This window comes from Lynx canadensis, chromosome C1 (genome assembly GCF_007474595.2).
Source record: "Lynx canadensis isolate LIC74 chromosome C1, mLynCan4.pri.v2, whole genome shotgun sequence".
NCBI classification, from domain to species: domain Eukaryota; kingdom Metazoa; phylum Chordata; class Mammalia; order Carnivora; family Felidae; genus Lynx; species Lynx canadensis.
Genome location: NC_044310.1, coordinates 11899575 through 11922710, shown reverse-complemented (window position 1 = coordinate 11922710; position 23136 = coordinate 11899575). Strand labels below are relative to the sequence as shown.

Sequence of the window (23136 nt, the reverse complement as noted above, 5' to 3'; positions counted from 1 at the left end):
ATGATTATGTCATCCACCTGATAATTCGTTCTGGCTTCTCATTGCTCTTAGGGTAACATCAGAATCTTGACTTCCTCACATTTCCCACTCCTCCGACCTTACTCAAGCGCCCCTGACTCATATTGGACTTTTCTCCCAGATGTGCTGTGCTCTCCCCCATCCAGGCCTCTACATGTGTTGTTCCCTCAGTTTATAACACTCTCTAATCCCTACTCACCAAGTCTCAGCTTCATTATCATTTATGGGGCCTTCCCTGATCTCTTGTACTAGTGTAAGTCTTTTTTGTATTCTTCCCTCTTTATACTTTATCATAAATATTTAATTTCTCTCTTGCTTAAAGTAGATTCCGTGAGGGCAAAGACTGTTTCGTTAAGTGCTATTTCACTAGCCCCTAGCACCATGTCTGGTACGTGACGTGCTAGGTGCTTAATATTTGATGGATATTGAATGCCTTTTGCAAGAAGACAGTAATGTGTGGGTTTGTAGCCAGTGCTGTAGTTTATAGCACCAGCTAAACAGTAGGATTTGTCTTGCATTTTTAACAGTTTTTCTCCCCCCCTTCTTGTGAACCTTTTCGATTCCAGGCCTGCCGGGGGGCACAGACAGCGGCAGCCACAGCTCCCCGAATCAAGAAGTTTGCCATCTACCGATGGGACCCAGACAAGACGGGAGATAAGCCTCGTATGCAAACTTATGAAATTGATTTGAATAAGTGAGTATCTCTGTGAGAGCTAGATGTTTGCTAAGTGAAGGTGAGCTGTTGATCCGAGTCAGGGACCTGCTTTTCACATCCGCGGAAGGTTTAAAAATGGATCATCCAGGGGCGCCTGGGTGGCGCAGTCGGTTAAGCGTCCGACTTCAGCCAGGTCACGATCTCGCGGTCCGGGAGTTCGAGCCCCGCGTCGGGCTCTGGGCTGACGGCTCAGAGCCTGGAGCCTGTTTCCGATTCTGTGTCTCCTTCTCTCTCTGCCCCTCCCCCGTTCATGCTCTGTCTCTCTCTGTCCCAAAAATAAATAAAAAACGTTGAAAAAAAAATTTTAAAAACGGATCATCCAGTGGCCCTGGAATTTACCGTCTCTTTTTCAAATGAATGAGGTAGGCACCTGATTCGAAAAGATAATTAATACCAGGAAGAATAACTTTTGTAAAATTCCTTTCCTTTCCCCAAATCAGAGGATGACAAATTTCTTTTTTTTTTTTAATAAAGTTTATTTCTCTCTGAGATAGAGAGAGAGAGAGCACGTGCACATGAGTGGGGGAGGGGCAGAGAGAGATGGAAAGAGAATCACAAGCAGGCCCCCCACAGTCATCGCAGAGCCCGACGTAGGGCTCGAACTCCCGCACCATGAGATCGTGGCCTGAGCCGAAATCGAGAGGTGGACACTTAACCGAATGAGCCACCCAGGCCCCCCCAGAGGATGACAAGTCTCTAGGATTACTGGTAGAGCCGGAAGGACACCGTAAATGTCTCTGGAATGGTAATATGACAAGATAGCGATGCAGTTAAAATAGTAGCAGAGATCCATACCTCTGTATTATTTGTCTTTCTGTCATATCAAAGTGCCACAGACCTAGCGACTTAAAACGCCTGGATTTATTACTTTTCAGTTCTGCAGGTTAGAAGTCTGGTGAAGGTGTCATCAGACCATGGATCGACGTGTCAGCAGGCCCTGTTTCTTTCTGGAGACCGGGGAAATCCGCTTTCTGTTCCCTTGGGCTGTTGGCAGAATTCAGTTCCTTATGGTTACAACACTGAGGTCTCTGGTTTCTTGTTGGCTGTAAGCTAAGGGCCGCCCCCAGGTTTTAGAGGCCATGCACCCCACAGCTCATACTCCCCGTCTTCAAAGCCAGCGACAGCGGGGTGAGTCCTCACCTCTTTCTGAACCACTCTCATCATCCTCCACCCCGGAGGACCTCCACAGGCAGCCAAACGGAAGAAAATCTGATGAGCTGGGTTCCCCAGCTCCCCACTGCACCACCTCTCCCCTCTCCAGTGTAATCAGAACTGTCCTATTTCATAATCTGTTTTATTTGTAAATGAATAAGGATTTTATGTGTTTTGAACAAAAGCTTCCGTGGCACAAAAAAAAAAAAAGATTTGAAAACTATTCTAAATGCTTTCTTTGACTTTACCAACATGTAAGTTCTATTAAGCACTAGAGTTAGTTGATATATAACCTTGTCAGACAGACACTTACCAAATACCCAACAACCAAAAGTGATTAGTAAAATGCGTGTTAAAAACAAAAAACTCTAACTACTTGGAAGTTAAAAAGCACTCTTTTAAACAACTACTTTTATTAAGGAATCATTTCAAATATTGTTGGATACTTGGAGAATAAAAACAATGCAAATCAAAACCTACAGAATGTGGCTGAAACTTCAGAAGAGTTAAATTCATAACTAACTTTTTAATGTTTATTTATTTTGAGAGAGAGAGAGCACAAGCAGGGGAGGGGCAGAGAGAGAGAGACTCCCAAGCAGGCTCCGTGTTATCAGCACAGAGCCTGATGCAGGGCTCAATCCCGTGAACCCTGAGATCGTGACCTGAGCCGAAATCAAGAGTCGGACACTTAACCGACTGAGCCACCCAGGTGCCCCCATAACTATTTTTTGACGCTAAAAAACGTAAAGAGTAATTGCATTCTTCTCCGGTTACGGCAGAGTAGCTTTCATCGTACTAACCCTCAAGTAACAGCTATAAACTCTGGACAGAAGACAAGCAGTAATGACCTACAGGCACAGCAGAGTGACCAGAGACACTGGGAATGAGTTGACACTTGGAAGAACAGAATGTTACTGGGTTTTACACTCTGTGACCTGAGGGCAAGCCCCAGTGGAAGCAGAGGTACAAGGCCAAAAACACGATAAAACCACAGTCTTACTAGCTTGATGTTGTATAGCTACCACAGTAACCAGTAAACGAGGGGGCAGTCCTGGAAAGAAACATAGAGGGGGAGCCCCAAAGTCTGTTTGTGAACTGCCCAAGTCTGAAGTTCAGCCCATATTAATTATTGCTTTAAAAAAAAAAACAACAACTCAGGAGCCCTTGGCTGGCTCAGTCGGTAGAGCATGCAACTCTTGATCCCAGGGTCGTGAGTTTAAGCCCCACATTGGGCATGGAGTGTCCTTAAAATAAAAAACTATTTTAAAAGGATTTTTTTTTAAATCGATACTCTATAGAGAAACACAATAAAATCCAGAGTTGCCACGTCATTTATTCACAAAGTCCAGCACATAGTCCAGAATTACTAATCATATGAAGAAACAGTGAAACCTGACCCATCCTCAAATGGAAAGACCAGCAATGGAGGCCACCCAGCCCTGAAGCAGTCCAGGTGTTGGAACTAGATGTGGATTTTAAGGAGTTATCCCTATGCTCGTAGATAAAGGAAAAGATGCTCACGAGCTAGAAAATCTCAGCAGGGAAATAGAAACTTTTAAAAAGAACCAAATGGAAAATGTGGAACTGAAAACAGCAATATCTGAAATAGAAAATTTACTGGATAGCAGATTGAAGACAGCAGGAAGATTCAGTGACCCTGAAAATACATTAACAAGAATCACGTGTTCTTGAGACTAAAAAGATTGGATTGATATCAGAAGGTTTAACATACGTCATTGGAGTCCCAGAAGGAGTGGAGAAAGAGAAAGGGCAAAAAAAAATACTTGAAGAACTAATGACCAAGAATTCCCCAGGCTGGTGAAAGACATAATTGACACATTCAGGAAGCATGAACTTCAGACAAGGTAAATACAAGGAAAACTACACCCAGGAACATCATACTCCAGTTGCTGAAGATCAGAATGAAAGAGGAAATCTTGAAAGCAGGAACGGTAAAACACATTACAGCCTGGGAAACGATACAAATGATTGTTTACTCAATAATTGTAGATGCCAAAGGACCATGAAATGCCATCACTTAATTACTAAAAGAAAAACACCGTCAGCCAGAATCCTGTACTCCGCAAAATGGTGAGGATGGAATGAAGACATTTTCAGGTAATAAAAAATCCAAGAATTCACAGCCAGGAGACCTGTACTAAGTGCAGTGTGAGAAGTTATCTTGCCTGTTGAGAAGGAAGAAAGGAGAAGGAATGAAAAGCACTAGCTATGGTAAATAGGAAACCATTTTTCCTCTTAATTCCATTAAAGTATACATATGACTGTTAAAAATCTAATACTGTGTTGTGTAACAGACTGCTTACACAGATGTAATGTGTGTGATGACCAGCATAAGGGCTGGGAGTGGGTTGACCTATAAGGTTGGAGGGTTCTTACAGTACATGAAATGGTACAGTATTAACTCGAAATAGGTTGAAAAGTTAAGGACACATTACAATTCTAGAATAACCATTTATTAAAATTCAGAGTGAGATAGCTAAAAGCCAATATATAAATTAAATGGAATTCCAAAACTGCTTACTCCATCTAAAAATACTACTTAAAGCAGGAAAGAAAGAACAGGGGCAAAAATGTTGGGACAAATAGTAAAATGAGAGAGCCAAATCCAACCTCATCAATAATTATGTCATTAAAGGCATTAAACACTCCAATTAAAAGGCAAAGACTGTCAGAATAGATAAAAAGCAAAACCCAATTTCATGGTACTTATAAGAAATACACTTTAAATATTGTTAAAAACAAAACTCAACTAAGTAAAATTTAAAGATCTTACTGGCATGGGGGACCTGGGTGGCTCATTCGGTTAAGCGTCCAACCCTTGATTTTTGGCTCAGGTCATGATCCCAGGGTCCTGAGATCGAGCCCTGAGTCAGGCTCCACGCTGAGCATGGAGCCTGCTTAAGATTCTCCCTCTCAGTCTGCCCCTCCCCTGCTCACACGCTCATGCTGTCTCTTTTAAAAAAAAAAAAAAAAAAAAAAAGGAAAGGGATGTCTGGGTGACTCAGTCGATTAAGTGCCCAACTCTTGATTTCTTGGTTTCGGCTCAGGTTAAGATCTCAGTTTGTGAGTTTGAGCCCACATCGGGCTCCGTGCTGATGGTGCACAGGCTGCTTGGGATTCTCGCTCCCTGTCTCTTTGCCTCTCCCCTGCTCGCACACGTGCTCTCTCTTGAGCGCACACGCACTCTCTCTCTCTCTCTCTCTCTCTCTCAAAATAAATAAACCTTAAAAATTTTTGCATAATTTAAAAATAATTTTTTTTTTTTAACTAAAGACAGATCATCTGAACATTATCAATCATCTTGATCTAATTAATATTTTTGAGACACCACACCAAACAGTTGTAAAATGTTCTTATCAAGTGTGCAGGGAACATTCACTGTGATGCTGGGCCATAAAACAAATCTCAGTAAATTCCAAAAAATTAGGATCTTCTAGAGTGTATTCTCTGACCACAATGGAATTCAAATAGAACACAGTAACAGGGGGCACCTGGATAGCTCGGTTGAGCATCTGACTCTTGATTTTGACTCAGGTCATGATCCCAGTGTCCTGGGATCAAGCCCCATGTTGGGCTCCGTGCTGAGTGTGGAGTGTGCTTAAGATTCTCTCTCCTTCTGTCCCTCTCCCCTTCTCATGCGCACACTCTCTCTCTGTCTCTCTCTCTCTCTCTCTCTCTCTCTCTCTCAAATAAAAAGAAAATATGAGGGGCGCCTGGGTGGCGCAGTCGGTTAAGCGTCCGACTTCAGCCAGGTCATGATCTCACGCTCCGTGAGTTCGAGCCCCGCGTCAGGCTCTGGGCTGATGGCTCAGAGCCTGGAGCCTGCTTCCGATTCTGTGTCTCCCTCTCTCTCTGCCCCTCCCCCGTTCATGCTCTGTCTCTCTCTGTCCCAAAAAGTAAATAAACGTTGAAAAAAAAAAAAAAGAAAGAAAATATGAATAGTTCTATATTCACTATAGATATGAGATGCGTTGTCAAAGACCTTTTCATGAAGAAAACTCCAGGCCCAGGTGGCTTCACTGATGAATCATGAAACAAAAACTCCTAATGCCTGTTACATCCTTTCAGAAAATAAACAAGGAATAATCACTTCCCAGTTCATTTTAGGAGGCCATCAAAACCTGATTCCAAAATCTAGTGGAGACGTCTCATTACAAAAAGGAAGGATATAGATTGGTATCTTCCATGAACATAGACACAAAAATTCTCAAGATTTCAGCAGATCAAATCTAACCATCTATAAGAAAAGGATAATGCCTTAATAACCAAGTTTGGGCTTGTCCCAGGGGTGCAGAGTAGTTTTAACATTGGAAAATCATGGGTGCCTGGGTGGCTCAGTTGGTTAAGTATCCAACTCTTGATTTCAGCTCAGGTCATGATCTCACTGTTTGTGAAATGGAGTCCACACCAGCCTTCAGGGTCCGGGCTGGGTGTGGAGCCTGTTTGAGATTCTCTCCTCTCTGCCCCTCCCTGCTCACAGTTCCCACTCCCACCCCCACCTCTCTATCAAAATAAGTAAACATTTAAGAAAATTGGAAAATCAGTCCGTGTCATTCACCATAGTAACAAGATAAAGGAGAAAAACCAGAAGTCTGCACGCTTGAAAAAAGAGGGGGAGATTCCTCGACTAGATAAAGAGCATCTATGGAAAATCGACAGCTCGCTATGAAATAGTTAGTGCTCTGCCCATAAGGAACATAGCAAGGGTGTCCACTCCACTTCTGTTGAGTGTTCTACATGACATTTGAACAAGTGCATTAAGGGCAAGTTAAAAATAAAGGGCATGAAATTTGGAAAGAAGGAAATAAAACTGTCACCAGTCACAAATAACATCATTGCTTACGTAGAAAATTTTAGGGAATCTACCAAAAAAAAAAAAAAAAGAAAATTCCAGGGAATCTACAAAACTACAAGGACATAAGTAAATTTAGCAAGGTTGCATGGTACAAGGTCATGCAAAAAGGGTTTTTTTGTTTGTTTGTTTTACTAGCATCAGCCATTATAGAATTTTATTGGAGGTTCTAACCAAGGAAATTAGGCAAGAGAAAATAGAGCAAATTGACAAGGAAGAAGGAAACTCTTCATAGATGACATGACCTTGTATATAGAAAATCTTAACAAATCCACACCAAGAAACTATTAGATCTAATAAACTAATAAACTAGTTCAGCGAGGATATAAGATCAGTATATAAAAATCAGTTGTATTTCTATAAACTAGTCGTGAACAGTCCTTAAATAAGAAAATGGTTCCATTTACCATAACATGAAAAAGAATAAAATACTGAGGATCCAACTTAGCAAAAGAAATGCAAGACTTGTACGCTGAGAACTATAAAACATCGGTGACAAGAAATTAAAAACCTAGGGGCAACTGGCTGGTACAGTCTGTTGAGCATCTGACCCTTTTTTTTTTTTTTTTTTTCCCTTATTAGAGAAAGAGAATGCAAGTGGGGGAGGGGCAGAAAGAGCAAGAATCCCAAGCAGGCTCCTCACTGTCAGTGCAGAGCCCATTGCAGGGCTCCAACTCAGGCTGTGAGATCATGACCTGAACTAAAAATCAAGGGTCAGATGCTTAACCGACTGAGCCACCCTGGGTGCCCCAAGTGTCCCAGTGCTTGATTATGGCTCCAGTCATGATCCCCAGGTCAAGGGATCAAGCCCCACATTGGGCAACACACTGAGTGTGGAGCCTGCTTAAGATTCACTCTCTCCCTCTGCCCTGTTCACTCTCAAATGGGGGGGAAGAAAAAAAGGAAAGAAATTAAAGACTTAGATAAATGGAAAGACATCCCATGCTTAAGGGCTGGAAAACATTTTTTTTAAGTAGTCTACGCCCAACGTGGGGCTCAAACTCACAAGACTGAGTCACACACTCCTCCAACTGAGCCAACCAGGCGCCCCTGGAAAACAATCTTTTTAAGGTGGCGCTGCGCCCCTAAATTGATTTACAGATTCAACACAATTACTGTCAAAAGCCCACCAGTCATTTTTGTAGAAATTGACAAGCAGATCCTAAAATGTATATGGAAATGTAAGGGACACAGAATAGCCAAAAAAATCTTGATTTCTATGTGAAAATGTTATTTGCATCATTGTATATAATAGAGAAGGATTTAAGCAAGCTAAGGGTCCTTCCATAGGAAAACAGGTGATTACTGTCCTTTATTGGAGATGTTGAATGAAAAAAGCAAGGTGTTATTATATATATTGCTTTTTTTAGGTGTGAGAAAAATATACCAAACTCTTTAACAGTCCCTAGCTATTATGAAATTTAGCAGGAGAGATCACTTGAAGGGAGGGCTTTGGCTTTTTAACTTGATATTTGAAATTTTTGTAAAAATAAAGAGGATTGCTGCCATTTAAAACATGCCAGGACAAGAATAGACAGATCATTTGAATTTTTTTAAGTTGCAAAATAAACTCTACTTCAGTGAAATTCTGTTACAGAATACCAGAAGGAGGTACCACAAATCAGAAGCAAAAGAAGGTTTAGTCAGTCAGTGATTTGGGGCAATTGATTAGCAGTTTTTGTAATTTGGGGGGGAATAATTTTAAAATGCATGGGGTGCCTGGGTGGCTCGGTTAAGCTTCCAACCTCAGCTAAGGTCATGATCTCACAGTTCATAAGTTCGAGCCCCTCCCCTGCTCGCGCGCTCGCTCGCTCTCTCTCTCTCTGTCTCTCTCTGTCTCTCAAAAATAAATACACTTTTTTTTTTTTAATGTAAAATCTAAAGGAAAATTCTAGTCTTGAAACGTCAGGAAGGGGTTTAATCTTTTTAGACTTAAAATTGATAGTACTGGGACCCTGGCTGGCTCAGGCAGAGGAGTGTGTAACTCTTGATCTTGGGATTATGAGTTCAAGCCCCATATTGGGTATAGAGATTATTAAAAAATAAAATTTTATAAATACATACATACATTGAAAATAGTGATAGTATCATAAGGGGAAAGGGTGGTCAACTGTAACATGTAAGCATTTAAATCTGTGGTTTAAAAGTTCCATTACCAAAATTAGAAGTCAAATAGCCAATTGCTGGTTATGGGCTGGAGGTGAGGGAGGGGCAGGATTCGCCACTGATAGAATAGATTGGTATAAATTTGGTCTTTTCCAGGGTTTCTGGCTCCTAAAACCCTTGTGATCCAAAGTGATAAGAGCTATAAGGTCATCTTTTGTTATAATAGTTTTGGTTTTGTTCCCAGTTCCTGAAATAGCTCCGGATAAATACTGAAGGTGAAATGGGCTTGTATTTTTTATTCATGACAAGCCCCTTTCAGCCGCCTGAGTTTACTCTAATGAGGTGGTTACTAGAAGTCTAGATAACCACAGGTTGGGGTGGGGGCTGATTACTAGGGAACCAACACTGTATTTAGACTGTTGGAACCCTCTGCCCTACCCCTTGACCTGAGAGGGAAGAGAGGTTAGAGGTCAAACCACCAACCGGCAGCGCCATGTAATCAATCATGCCTGTGCACTGAAGCCTCCATGAAAGGACCCGGATTGTGGGGTTCAGAGAGTCTGGGTGCGTGAACTCGTGCAGGTGCAGGGAGAGGGCACGGAAGCTCTGCTCCCCTTCCTGGGCACCTTGCCCTGTGCACCTCTTCCACTTGGCCATTCTACTAAATCAGAACCTAGTGAATTACCTGTTTATCTAAGTTCTGTAAGCTGCTCTAGCAACTGTCAAACCCAAGGGAGGGGATCATGAGAATCTCTGATCCGCAGCCAGTCTTCCAGGGGACAGCCTGAGCTTGCAGCGGGCAGCGGGTGTCCGAGGACGGTGGGGGTGGGGGCTGGGACCAAGCCCTTCAACTGTGGGATCGGATGCTGTCACCGGCCAGTGGTGGTGGGGCCAGATTGAGTTACACTGTGGGGACACACGGCTGGGGTTGCAGGATTGCTCGGTTCCGGAAACCACACGCCTGGTGACCAGGAGTGTCAGAAGTGAAGTACTAGGAATGATGAGTTTTGGAGCTTTAAAAAAGATTTTTTCCTTTAAAAACAATTCCTAAGATCTCTTAAACAAAGAGGCAAAGAACAAGGGTGGACCGAGTCTGTAGCATAGTCGACTAGAATGAAGGTGCCGCGCGGGCAGGAGTTTTCATCTGTTCTCTGGTGTATGTCCAGCAGCCAGAATGGAACCTGGCACAGCACACTTCCAATAAGCAGCTGGAGCGTGAAGAAAAATCAATGGCTTTATGACAGATACTCAACCACTGAAATACTCAAAGATCTCAGATTAAAACGATAATACTTCTCCATTCTCAAAATAGCAGAGGTTTTTAAAGGGTAGTTCCCAGTGTTAGCAAAGATAGGGTGAAAAGGGTACTTGCATATTGCTGATAGAAATACAGATAATGCAGCCCTGTTAACTAATCTTGTGGTGGTGATCATTTCACCATCTGTACATAGGGGCTTTTTTTTTTTTTTTAAGTTTATTTATTTTGAGGGGGGGCAGGTAGAGAGAATCTCGAGCAGGCTCTGCACTGTCGGCACAGAGCCCGACGCAGGGCTCAAACTCACAAACCATGAGATCATGACCCGAGCTGAAATCAAGAGTCCGACGCTTAACTGCCTGAGCCACCCGCGCGCCCCAGTATATACGTATATTAAATTATGTGCTACGCTATCATGCTGTGCACCTTAAATTTGCATGTCATATGGCAATTATATCTCAATAAAGTAGAAAAAAAAGAAATCTGGATAATGCTAAAGGATATTGGGGTGGGGGCATATTTTTAAAAATCCCATGCATAGAGCAGGACTGGGAAGCATAGGCGTGACAACCAGGAAATAGGTTTGTTGAGCACGTGACTGTGCCAGATACTATGAAAGTCGCATGCTTTTATTTCATCTTTGTAATAATCCTGCGATTTAAGTTTTGGTTCCATTTGACAGATAGGGAAACAGGCTCAGGGAGAGTGAACCGTTCATACAACTGCAGCCTCTGCATGATGATGGTCACAGTTACACTGAGCGAATGTGGCAGGCGCTCTGTTTGACTGTCCTGTGTGTTAATTCACCTGCAGCGGTCCCGTGAGATGTAGGGGCTGCCTCTGCTTCGTAGGTGGGAAGCTGATGAAGCGGTTTGCCAAGAACCTAGCGAGTGGCCAAGCCAGGGTTCTGACCAGGTTCTCAGACGCCAGGCCTGCGCCCCAAGTTCCAAGCCCTGTGCTACTGCCCTTCCTCTCACCCCACTGCCCCCTCACGCATGGGCACTCGCAGTGCTCTGGAGTAAGGGGGCTCTCTCTCTGCTCCTTCAGCTTTCCTTTCCCTAGAAATGTATACGCAGCGTGACTCTGCAGGACTTACAATGTGTAAGAATACACAAAAATAGAACGATGGAAAAATTCCTGAGTGTGACCTCAGAAAGCCAAAAGGGTAAGAGCAGCTAACATACACAGACGTGTCAGATCATACTATAATAATGAAGTGTAGGTACATTGGACTTCGCATCAGTACGACTGGGGTGTCTTGTTGTTTTTGGTCAGATGTGGTCCTATGGTGTTGGATGCTTTAATCAAGATTAAGAATGAAATCGATTCGACTTTGACTTTCCGACGATCATGCAGAGAAGGTAAGCATCTCCTTCCTTATTAGGCTTTAGACCCTTATGCTTGGTGCCCGGGCCGGCCACGACTGAGACAGCTACCCGAACAGCTGGCCATCTGCCGGGTGACCTTGCTGTGCGTCGCACTTCCTTTTCTTGGGTAAATGTGTCAAAAATTCGAACTGTAGTACAAGCTCTGGTTTCTGAATTTTCTTCCCGTCAGGAGCTTTATGTCACGTGGTCACTGCATCCGGCGGTCCCCGTGAGCTGTCACACCCTCAGGGACCAGCTTGGGTCTGCTAGCCGGCCACTTCCACACCCCTGCCAAGCTGCTTGGCCGGGGGGCAGGGGGGTACGGGTGTGCCCCCACCCCCAGCTCCCAGCATTACGCGCGCTCAGAGCAGCTGCTCAGTAGGAACATTCTGGGTGGGAACAGAGTTTCCCACAGTGTGCAGCCGGTGTCGCAGGAGCTGATTTCCAGCAGTATTCAGACCCGCGTGTTTTACTTTAATAGCCGTGTGTTTATGTGATACGTTAGAAAAATATAATTACTGATGACAGTGTAACAGTGGTAAAGTTTTTTAATATAAATCTAAGTAAACATGAGTTGATTTTAAGAAAACCCCTAAATAATCTTCTAGTGGTACATTTTGAGTACCAATCACAAAAGTCACAGAGGGATGCTACGAGGGCTGACTGGTCCCGATGGCCGTGGAGCACGGTCTGTGTGCCCGGCTCTGTTCTGTTCCCTTTACGCAGAATAGACCAGCCCTGTTAGTGTTTACGCTGAGGTCCGGGGAGGTTAAGGGACTTCCAGAAAAACACACAGATAGTTGGGGAGCCAGGAGTCCGCCAGATTTGTCAGATTCCAGAACTGCACTCAGGCGGTACACTCTGCTGGCCAGGCTTGGAAAACCTGACAAAACGAAACAGAGGGTGGTGTGGGCCAAAACAAGTGATTGAATCTTCTTCCCAAAATAACCTTTCCTAAAAGGAAAAGTCACTACAGATGTTGGCCCATCACTTTTTAATCTTCGTTCTGCTGTACATTTCAGGTCATTCAGTCCTGCTTCTAAGACATCTGCTTTGATTCATCTAATCTTACAGGATGGGATTTAGTGTACCAAATGCTGACAGATATTACCATAGTTTGGCTGAGTCCTGCTGTTCAGGGAACATTCTGCTGTAATTAAACACCAACCTTCCCCATGTAAGTCCTGGCAACACAGGAAATATAGATGCTTTTCAGTAACCTTTCCCCGTAAGACTCTTTCAGAGCCAAGAATATAAGCTGTGGCCCATCTGGACTAAAAACTACGAAGCAGAATGATATTAATTACCACTCCTTTCTCTTCCCTTGTTGGTAAGAGAATTTCTAGGGGAGCCTTTTTCAGAGAAGAAGAAAATTTGTTTATTTTTGAGAGAGAGCATAAGTGGCTCCAGGCTCTGAGCTGTCAGCACAGAACCCAACGCAGGGCTTGAACTCACAAGCTGTGAGATCATGACCTGAGCCGAAAGTTGGATACCTAACTGTCTGAGCCACCCAGGCACCCCAGATTTATTTTTTAAATTGCATGCCATCGCTTACAAAAGCATATTTCTCTGCTGGGATGCCAGGCTTACATAAATATATTGACGACATTCAGTCCCCTGGGGAACTATAGGAGTATTTGCTTAAGACACGCTTATTAAGATTCACAGAAGGGAGTGGTCTCACTAAAGTGATAACCCAGTGCACGTCTCACAAGTAATCACATTTCTCTGGCCTGATCTTCAAAAGACAGCTTCAGAGAAGTGGATCCATATTGCATAGTCATCTTCAAACTCTGAAATACCCAGGAAATTTCCATACACGGGACGTGAGTCCAGGCAAAGAGAAGTCTCATTTTCAGGGTCCTGCGTCAGCACCTTATTTTTGCCGTGCTTTGGTTTCAGTTAGTTCATTCTTCTCCTTGGAAGGTCAGTGCTCAGCCAGTTTACGTGGGTTTCATATCCCCAGAGCCGCTATGCTGCTAGTTTTGGTGAAAACAGAGTAAGAGTTCTACGTGGGTGATCCACACCCAGGCCTAAACCGGAAGATGATATTTTGCTTTTGGTTTCTGTCTGTTAGAGTTTGAGTTCAAATAACAGGGACTTTAAAAAAAAAAACTGTTTTCCCCCCCTGAAAATACATGAATCATGGAGCTGGGACTGATGTGGGCACTCTGCGATGCCACCAGTGCCCCAGGCCCCTTCTGTCTTCCAGCGCCATCTGTGGCGTGTGGATTCCAGCCTCAAGGTTGCCTCGTGGTCCCAAAATGGCTTTCGGAACTGCGGCCGTTAGATCTGCGTTCCAGGCAGAAAGATGGAGGAGAGGGAAAACAGCATCACCTTCTGCCCCGGGTGGATTCTGTGTCAGTGCTGCCCCTGATGGTAGAGGAACAACATTCCAGAAAAGAGAGTTTGAAGCTGGACTGCCTGAGCCGGGGGGAGGAGGTGTTAAATGCATTCTCTCTATCAGGCATCTGTGGCTCTTGCGCGATGAACATCAACGGAGGCAACACTCTGGCTTGCACCCGCAGGATTGACACCAACCTCAGCAAAGTCTCCAAAATCTACCCTCTTCCACATATGTATGTGATAAAGGATCTTGTTCCCGTGAGTTTCTGCCTCCCTCCCTCCCTCCCATCCCCCCTTCTGTCTCCTATCCCCCCCCATCCCTCCCCCTTTTTTATCTTCAGGGGAGAGGGGAAGAGGTGTGTGTGAGAGAGAAAGATACGTTATCAGTTCTTTAGGGCAGGCTTTTTCCCTGAGTTAAGGAATTTGAATGGTGGAAGATAAACACACCTAGAAGATTCTCCAGCAGCTCATTTGGTGAGGATTGTTTGGGAATAACTGGGCACAAGATTGTAGAGTTGGAACAGTCCCAGAATCAAGAATTTGGCCATAACTACAAAGAATTCATGTGGAAAATCCCAGTGGGGAAGGCAACACTGGTTACGCGTTGGACTTTAATTTCTGCCTCCCCGTGTTTGACCACCTTCACTGGAGGGGCTATGGGATTGGAAGGCTTCCTGAGTGGGTGAAGGAGAGATTTCCGAGCCACGATTAATGCTGACCATTTCTCCTTCTGTAGTCTTTGCACAGATCCACGCCAAAGTGAGTCAGACTTCTGTAGGATCGGGGGGAAGTAGGGATTGTCCACGAAATGGGGTGAATAAGAAAGTTAAGGAGTGGTGGTGAAATCTGACCCTTTTTTCCTTCTGCCTCTTAACCTCAGGACTTGAGCAACTTCTATGCTCAGTACAAATCCATTGAGCCTTATTTGAAGAAGAAGGATGAATCCCAGGAAGGCAAGCAGCAGTACCTGCAGTCCATAGAAGATCGTGAGAAACTGGTCATTAGTCCCCATTTATTGTCTTGCTTTGAGGAATCTTGTTGCCAAGATGCTTGCCAGGAAGTGTGGCTTGGGGGGATGGGGTGGGGAGTGGCAGCATGAGATCGTTCAGACCCTTTATTTAGTGTGTTCTGGAAGGAAACTGCAAGAGCATCTGTCCAAGGGCTGGACTGCCATCCTCTCGGGACCACGTGGGCAGTGTGAACCCACAAGGGCCCACAGTGGACCAGGGGTCTGGAGCAGGCCCACACTGCCTAGAAGGGCACGTCATTGCCGTCTTGCAGGATGTTTGTCTTTTTCAAAAGAAACCTGTGTGCAGATTACCAGGTTTTTCCAAGCTGACACCCCCATCAGAGGCTCTTTGACACTCGGGGGCAAATCAGACACGTCCTGGCCGTTGGTGGTCCTGCTTCCACCACCTGTTTTGCAGACAGGAGCAAAGGAGGTCATGGCAAAACTGGGACTAGAACCTTGCTGTTCTTTGCTGACACCGAGAGTCCAGGGATTGCTGGGCAGGGTGGGGGACAGCCCTGTCACTCTGAGTTCCAGTATCCAGGCTGTGAAGTGTTTTTGTTTTGTTTTGTTTTTAATGTTTATTTATTTATTTTTGAGAGAGAAAGCACGAGCTGGGGAGGGACATGGAGGGAGAGAGGGAGGGAGACAGAATCCCAAGCAGGCTCAGAGCTGGTCAGCACAGAGCCCGACGCGGGGCTCGAACTCATGAACCTTGAGATCATGACCTGAGCCGAAGTCGGACATTTAACCAACTGAGCCACCCAGGTTTCCCTGGTTGCTTTTCTTTGTTTTGCTTTTTTGGGGGGTTTGTTTGCTTTTAGGTAACAGAGGTGGTGTATTAAAGGATAAGTACATTGTACTTGGCCTTCAGAACTCTGGGTTCTAATCCAGCAAATGTTTACATTTTGGTTCCAAGATCTCTTTTTACAAATCTGACACATCCGTACAAGCCACCCCTAGGATTTTGCCAAGAAAACTCACACGCAAATAGTCGCTTTGTTCACGTGCCGACCGCCGACATCACGTTCAGTCGGCTAGAAACCCGAGTCTCTTCGGCCTTGGGCCCCTGACCGCCCTTTCCCTCCGCACAGGATGGGCTGTATGAGTGTATTCTCTGTGCCTGCTGCAGCACCAGCTGCCCCAGCTACTGGTGGAACGGAGACAAATACCTGGGACCTGCAGTCCTTATGCAGGTAAGGTGCTCCTTCGTTGCTCTAAGAGAAGTTAAAACTGAGGCATCCAGAAGTCCAAGAGGACAGTGGCTCGTTGGCAACCAGGATGCCAACGGGCGTCCGTCACAGGCAGGGCAATGGGGTGCCTGGACTTCGCGTGGTTTCAGTACATCTTCTGCAGGATACCTCGTTTCTGTGTGGTGAGGGTCACCCCGAGGCAACGCACGCCCTGCAGATGTTAAAACACATTCCCTGTGCAGCTGTCTCTTGCTTCCCCACGTGCCCGCTTTCCCCAGACCGCATCTGTCAGGCAGCCCCCCATCTCCCTCCCCGGGGAGTTTGGACGTGCAGGCCGGAGAGAGAAATTTGACTGAGGGGCAGCCTCCCAGCTGTAAGTTTGGAACTTGTTTCCAGGCTGATGAAAACCTGGAGTCCTGGCTTTAGGGGTTGCTTGGAGAGGAGGCAGCACGGCCTTGCTGGGCACATCGCTGCATGTGTACTCACTGCAGGGAAACTGCCTTTGTTCCTTCCCATAAAGCTGTGCTTTTTAAGTTTCTGGCCAGTGCTTTTCTCAGATTCTCGAGCAGCTCAAAAACACCAGTTCTCATTTCTGATCTTCCCACGAAAAGGGAAGCTCCATGCGGTGTGACCGCTTAGCAGCATTGATTCCCATCCACATAAAAGATCGAACGACGAGGCCCGTTCGTTCACCGTTGGCACCCGCACCATCGCTGTGAGGTGCTGGGGAACGGAGCCCCCTCCGCCTCCCTGCGCCAGCAGCCCATGCTCGGGCGGTTGACCGCCTTCAGCCGGCCCATGCCAGGCTCCCAGATGGGCTGACCAATCACGGGAGTCTGTCGGTGGAACAAATATTAAATATCCTCTCTGGACAGAGATCTTAAGTCATCAGTCTACGGGAGACGGTGGGTAGGTGCTGTGAAGGCGGTTCCCTGACTCAGAAGCTGGCCATCCAGGAAGCCAATGAGCGCCTTGAAGTGATGAGGGGGCGGTGCCTGCTCGCATGTAATTAAGCACCAGGGTACCAGGTGCAGTGTGGCTCAGAAGTTGGGGGGTTGTTAATCAAGGGGGTTACCGAGGAGTGGGTGGGGGGGGCCTTGCCTTGAAAGATGGCAGGACTTAAGGAGCAGAGACGAGGCCCCTAAACTGGGAGATTCCCTCCCTTCTGCACCCCTGCCTGGGGCTTTGAGCTGTGACGGGTTAAGCTGCCAGCTCAGCGCCTCGGCCCCCGGTTCCCCAGGCCTATCGCTGGATGATCGACTCCAGAGACGACTTCACGGAGGAGCGCCTGGCCAAGCTGCAGGACCCGTTCTCCCTGTATCGCTGCCACACCATCATGAACTGCACGAGGACCTGCCCCAAGGTACGAGGCGCCGGCGGCCCTCCGCCCTGCCTCCGGGCTGACGTGTCCGAAGCGTCCGAAGCGGCGTGTGCGGTTCCCTCTGTGTCCCTGTGCCTCCGTCTCGCAGCGTCGCACAGACAGTCTGCTGTGCTCTCGCAGCCAGCCCGTTCGTTCTCGGGGTCTTTTCTCGGTCTCAGCTCGAGCTCACCTAGCCTTCCCTCCCCTTCCTGCTCGTCCTCCTGCTTCCTGGACTCGCCCTGATTTCAGCTTTGGCCATCCGCCTGTCTTCTCTGCGTTTCCGTGCCACATCCGAGGCGCATGGCCCGCTGTGGGCTGCTGCCCTTCGGTCCAGGCGGTGGGCAGGGAGCAGCCCGGGCCACGCGGCTCAAAGCGTGGCTGCCCCTCGAGCAGAGACTGTAGACAGTGGGGTGAGTGGGTGAGCAGGCAGCAAGATGGAAACTGGGGTAACCAGCCAGCAGCTTTAAAGAAAGGGTGGGGGGAGGCAGCCGAGCTTAAACAGGACATCCAGGTGAGTAATTCCCTTCTTTTTTTGCCTGACACCCGTGTTTCCAGGTGCCCATCTCTGCCACGGCGCTTCTCGTGGTCCATCAGCAGTGGGGCCTGGTAGGGGCCCCCAGACGGGGGCGAGGCTCTGCCCCCGGGACCTCTAATTTGTGGGGCAAGTTAGACCACTGACGTGCTCAGAACAGCTCCTGGCACAGTGAGCGCTCAGGAAATGGGCCCGCAGACGGGTGCCCGGCCTGTTCCAGACTCAGAGCAGCAGCTCCGGGGGGCACTTGGCTTCTGGGTGCATTCCCTGGCGGGCGTCTTTGCATGACACCTGGGAGCAGACAAGAACGGAGGCTGTCTGGGACCCCTGGGAGGACACACAGGCCCAGATTGTTTGAACTGGAAGGGACCCTTTTACAGACGGGGAAGCCGAGCCCGGGCAGGAGTAGGGAGGGCAGCGACTTGCCAACGTCACTGTCGGGGCAGGGCAAGGCCAGAAAAGCAGGCCCCCTGCCTCCCAGACTAGTCTCTTCCTGCTGCCCCAGATCAGGTGGGCTCGTGTGTGCTGACCCACTAGTCCTGTGGTAAGCGGAGGCGGGCAGGGGCGCCGTGGACGCTCATCCCTCACCCCATCACCCCCTCCACCTCCCCAACGCAGTCTATGTTCCCCGCCTCTCGTGTGCCTTTCCAGAGATTGCACGCTGTACCAAATGCATACAGGGCCTGTTCAGTCCCAGTCACTGCCTTTACCCCTTAATTTATTTTCGAGATCATTCCATAGCAGCCTTGGAAGAGTGTTCTCTCTCCTTTTCTTTCCTTCTGAAGATCTCTTTTTTTCTTTCTCTTTTTCTCTTTTCTTTCTTTCCACACATTTCCCCCCCTCCCCCACCGCCACCCCCCACACTATGGAAGTGCTTTATTGGCAGTAGGGTCGAACATACAAAAGGTTCTCAGCGGATGGGACCAGGCAGTCACGAGGATAGATGACACCATGAGTGAGGAGAGGGAGATGGCTTAAAAGAAATCCCATCATCTGGAGCGTCCGGATCACAGCACTCCACAGCAGCCCGTGGGTCTCCTCCGACCATCCTGTTCCAGGGCTTCCCAGGACAGCCTCCTTGGCCTCGGGAGGCGTCATAGTTACTCGGCCCCACCAGAGTGGGGACTGCAGGGCGGACAGCACCGGCTCCATAGCCCAAGATCGGGGGCATCAGGCCCCGCGGAGTCCAGTATGGAGAGGGGAGTGCCGGGGTCAGGCCAGGGCGGAGCATCTGGGCAGGGCCAGCTGGCCGGATGGGCTTGATCTCAGGCAGAGCTGGGTGCTTGGCATCAGTGAGAAAGTTGTTAAAAGGTGCCACCTCCTGGAAAGAGGATCTCTTTTGCATTGTTGGTGGGAATGCAAGCTGGTGCAGCCACTCTGGAAAACAGCATGGAGGTTCCTCAAAAAACTAAAAATAGAACTACCCTACGACCCAGCAATGGCACTACTAGGCATTGATCCACGGGATACAGGTGTGCTGTTTCGAAGGGACACATGCACCCCCCATGTTTATAGCAGCACTATCAACGATAGCCAAAGCATGGAAGGACCCCAAATGTCCATCGATGGATGAATGGATAAAGAAAATGTGGTGTATATATATACAATGGAGTATTACTCGTCAATCGAAAAGAATGGAATCTTGCCATTTGCAACTACGTGGATGGAACTGGAGGGTATTATGCTAAGTGAAATTAGTCAGTCAGAGAAAGACAAAAATCATATGACTTCACTCACATGAGGACTTTAAGAGACAAAACAGATAAACATAAGGAAAGGGAAACAAAAATATAAAAACAGGAAGGGGGACAAAACATAAGAGACTCTTAAATATGGAGAACAAACAGGGTTACTGGAGGGCTTGTAGGAGGGGGGATGGGCTAAATGGGGAAGGGGCACTAAGGAAGCTACTCCTGAAATCATTGTTGCACTATATGCTAACTAATTTGGATGTAAATTTTAAAAAGTAAAAAATAAAATTTAAAAAATAAATTAAAAAAAAAAAAGTGACACCTCCTGGGAGCCTGGGTTAAGCGTCCACCAGACTCAGGTCACAATCTCATGGCTCGTGAGTTCGAGCCCCGTGTCACAGAGTCTGCTTGGGATTCTCTCTCCCTCTCTACTCATCTCTCCCCCTCTCTCTGTCCCTCACCCTCCCTCTCCTTCCCCCTTCCTCCCTCTCTCCCTTTCTCTCTGCTTCTCTCCCCCTTCAAAATACATAAGTAAACTTTTTAAAAAGTGCCACCTCCTTCTTCACTCCCTCAGTTTCCTCTGCACGCTTGTTGGAGCTGCGTGTGCGTACAGATTCAGGCCCCTGAGAGGGCAGCGCCACTCCCCCCCCCCCCCGCCCCGCCCCACCCAGGGTGTTAGAGGTGGCAAACTTCCACTTCCTGCTCAGGGCCCGTGCGACCCACACTGTCATTTCAAGGGTAGAGTTGTGCTTCTAGAAAGACGGGGCTCTCTTCTCACCTCGGCTGCGTCCTTGTGTCCCTGCTGAGGCGGCCGGCGCTCACTGGGCTCGTCATGGTGCCTCCTGCGGGATCAGGGTTACTGGCCAGTCAGGCTGCCACGGGAGCTTGGGAAGGGTCCCCAGGGAGGGCCCTTCCTTCCCGGCACCCGTGAGGGCTCTTGTGTGTCCACGGGAACGTGTAAGAGACTGAGCGCTGCCGGCTGGTTGGGGCACCGGCCGTGGCCGTGGAAGAGCTGCCCTCTCCTGGACGTGCGTGCGTCTCAAGCACACGGCCCCCCGTGGGTCTGCGCAGGGGGGCGGGAGGGGTCACCGGAGCCGTCCGGCCGCTGTGAGGTGTCTGCAGGTGGACACCGGAGAGCCCTGAGCCCCAGCCCCTGGCTTTGAAAGGATGAGATTCGCATCGCCTTGCTTTGACCCCAGCCCCGCTTGAGGGGGTTTCGCCCCAGGCCCTGGGTTCTTCATTCAGTCTCACGTACCCTTTGGTACTGATTCTCTTTTCTTCTCTCAAGGGGCTGAATCCAGGCAAAGCTATTGCTGAAATCAAGAAAATGATGGCCACCTATAAGGGGAAGAAAGCGTCAGTGTAACTGTTCCCACGCTAACCGCGACTTAACCGGCCCAGCTGGACATACTTTATATCCAATTTGAGGTCTTGATTTTCCATGAATACAGCATGTATAATAAAGATTCTAAGAAATAAATAAATGTTATTCTACTTTATTAACAAAAAAGCACGCCTGTTCCTTTTACTTGCTGAAGAGGGATGCACGGGTGCCAGAAGGAAGGGCCCTTATCCTGGAAGAGGGCCCGACCCTGGAACTGAGCCCCTGGGGGTAGGGCAGGGTCCCGGTGGACAGGCCTGCTGGGCCTGGGACTTGTTCCCTTTGCCCTTCCCCCGTGGGACGCCCTCGGGCAGCTTCCTCCTCCTCCTCCTCCTCCTGGCCTCTTGGTCTGCCCATGTGGGGGGCGGGGGGGGGGGGTTGTGACCCTGCCCACCTCACCCCTGCTGCCTGCAGGAGGGAATGTGCCCGTTCACTGATGGGAGCTCTTGTCCTACAGCCTCCCGGGTCCTGCAGCTTTCAGTATCAGAATTACTTCCAGCCGCGTCTTGCTAAGTCAGTTAGACGCCTCCAGCACAGAGCAATGACCGGGATCAGCTGTGACCTTGAGTTCCACGGCTGACCTCAGGAGACCTCTCCAGGCAAGCACGAATTCCCAACACTGCCACCTTGGCTGTAACGCTCTACCACAAAGGCAGCAACACTCACTGAAAAGACAGACGGTGCCAAAAGTGCGGCAGGCCGGAAACGGAAAGCCCCGCAAACACCCCGAGTCCCGCACCGCCTCCCCCACTGACAGCTGAGGCACTTCCTTCCAGACCTTTCTGCCATGACAAATGGGCATACAGAAAGCTTTCCCTTCAAAAATAGAGTGCAGGGGCCCCTGGGTGGCTCAGTCAGTTAAGCGTCAGACTTCAGCTCAGGTCATGATCTCACAGTTCGTGGGTTCGAGCCCCGCGTCGGGCTCTGTGCTGACAGCTCAGAGCCTGGAACCTGCTTCGGATTTGTGTCTCTCTCTCTGTTCCTCCCCCACTCGCACTCTGTCTCTCTCAAAAATAAAGATTAAAAGAAATTTTAAAAAGTATACACACACACACACACACACACACACAGACATACAGTACAATATGGGTCGCCCAGGTGGCTCAGTCATTGAGTGTCCAACTTCAGCTCAGGTCATGATCTCCCGGTTCGTGGGTTCAGGCTCCACGTCCGTGCTGTCAGCACAGAGCCTGCTTGGGATTCTCTCTGGCCCTCTCTGCCCCTCCCCCACATGTGCACCCATGCTCTCTGTCAAAAATAAACATTCTTCATAAAAGATTTTATTTTTTTAAGATTTTATTTTTTAAGTAATTTCTTCACCCATCATGGGGCTCAAACCCACAACCCCAAGATCCACGGACTGAGCCAGCCAGGCACCCCGAGAATTACTTTTCTTTCTAAGGCTGAATAATACTCCATTGTGTGTAGATGCCACAGTTTGCTGGATCCAACCATCCCTCGGCGGATACTTGGTTGCTTCCACGTTTTGGCTATCATCAATAATATAGCAGCTTTCTATTCTCACCCCACAATATATAAGGGCCTCTTTGGTGCTAATAATGATCTGCCTCAGTGTGTGTGTGTGTGTGTGTGTGTGTGTGTGTGTGTGATTTATTGTCCACCTTAGCCTTTGGAACCACTGGTTAAGTGTTTGGTGGGGCAGGTGCACAGTGATTCTCTACTGCTGCCCATTCGGGCAAGCCCTCCTTACATTCAGGAACACTCCAAGGCTGCTTTTTAACTCCCAGCAGTGAGATCATCCAGGAAACAAAGGCCTCTTGCATCGTGAGGCAGGCAGCCAAGAAAAATGTCTGACTCACCCAGGATGAACCTTTAATGAGCATTGGTGGCTTTGAAAAGGGACAGTTCAAAAGCACTAGTCTTGTCTCCAGCATTACTCATTACGAGAGGCGAGGTGCTGGGGGGTAAAGATGAGCGAGATATGTTCCCTGCCATCCCTGCCAAGGTCGCCAAATTAAAACACACACACATACACACACACACACACACACACACACACACACACCCAAAAAAAAAAACACAAACATTGTATTATTAGAAATTCAGAACAGGGTCCTCGCCCTAAAGTATAGCATCTCAGATGCTCGACCACCCCAGTGAGACCACACGGGTAACCC

The 23136-nt window shown here is 47.8% G+C and overlaps 1 protein-coding gene across 1 annotated transcript in view; it reads left to right on the top strand.

Annotated features, from left to right (window-relative positions):
- The window catches only part of SDHB (succinate dehydrogenase complex iron sulfur subunit B), a 30765-nt gene extending 9645 nt beyond the window's left edge, over positions 1-21120 (top strand). The window contains exons 2-8 of the mRNA XM_030323998.1: positions 585-712; positions 11395-11480; positions 13954-14090; positions 14713-14829; positions 15936-16037; positions 17275-17397; positions 20906-21120. Of these exons, the coding sequence (XP_030179858.1) occupies positions 585-712; positions 11395-11480; positions 13954-14090; positions 14713-14829; positions 15936-16037; positions 17275-17397; positions 20906-20983 (771 nt within the window). The 3' untranslated portion in view covers positions 20984-21120. The remainder of the gene's footprint in view (positions 1-584; positions 713-11394; positions 11481-13953; positions 14091-14712; positions 14830-15935; positions 16038-17274; positions 17398-20905) is intronic.
- The last annotated feature ends 2016 nt before the right edge of the window (positions 21121-23136 follow it).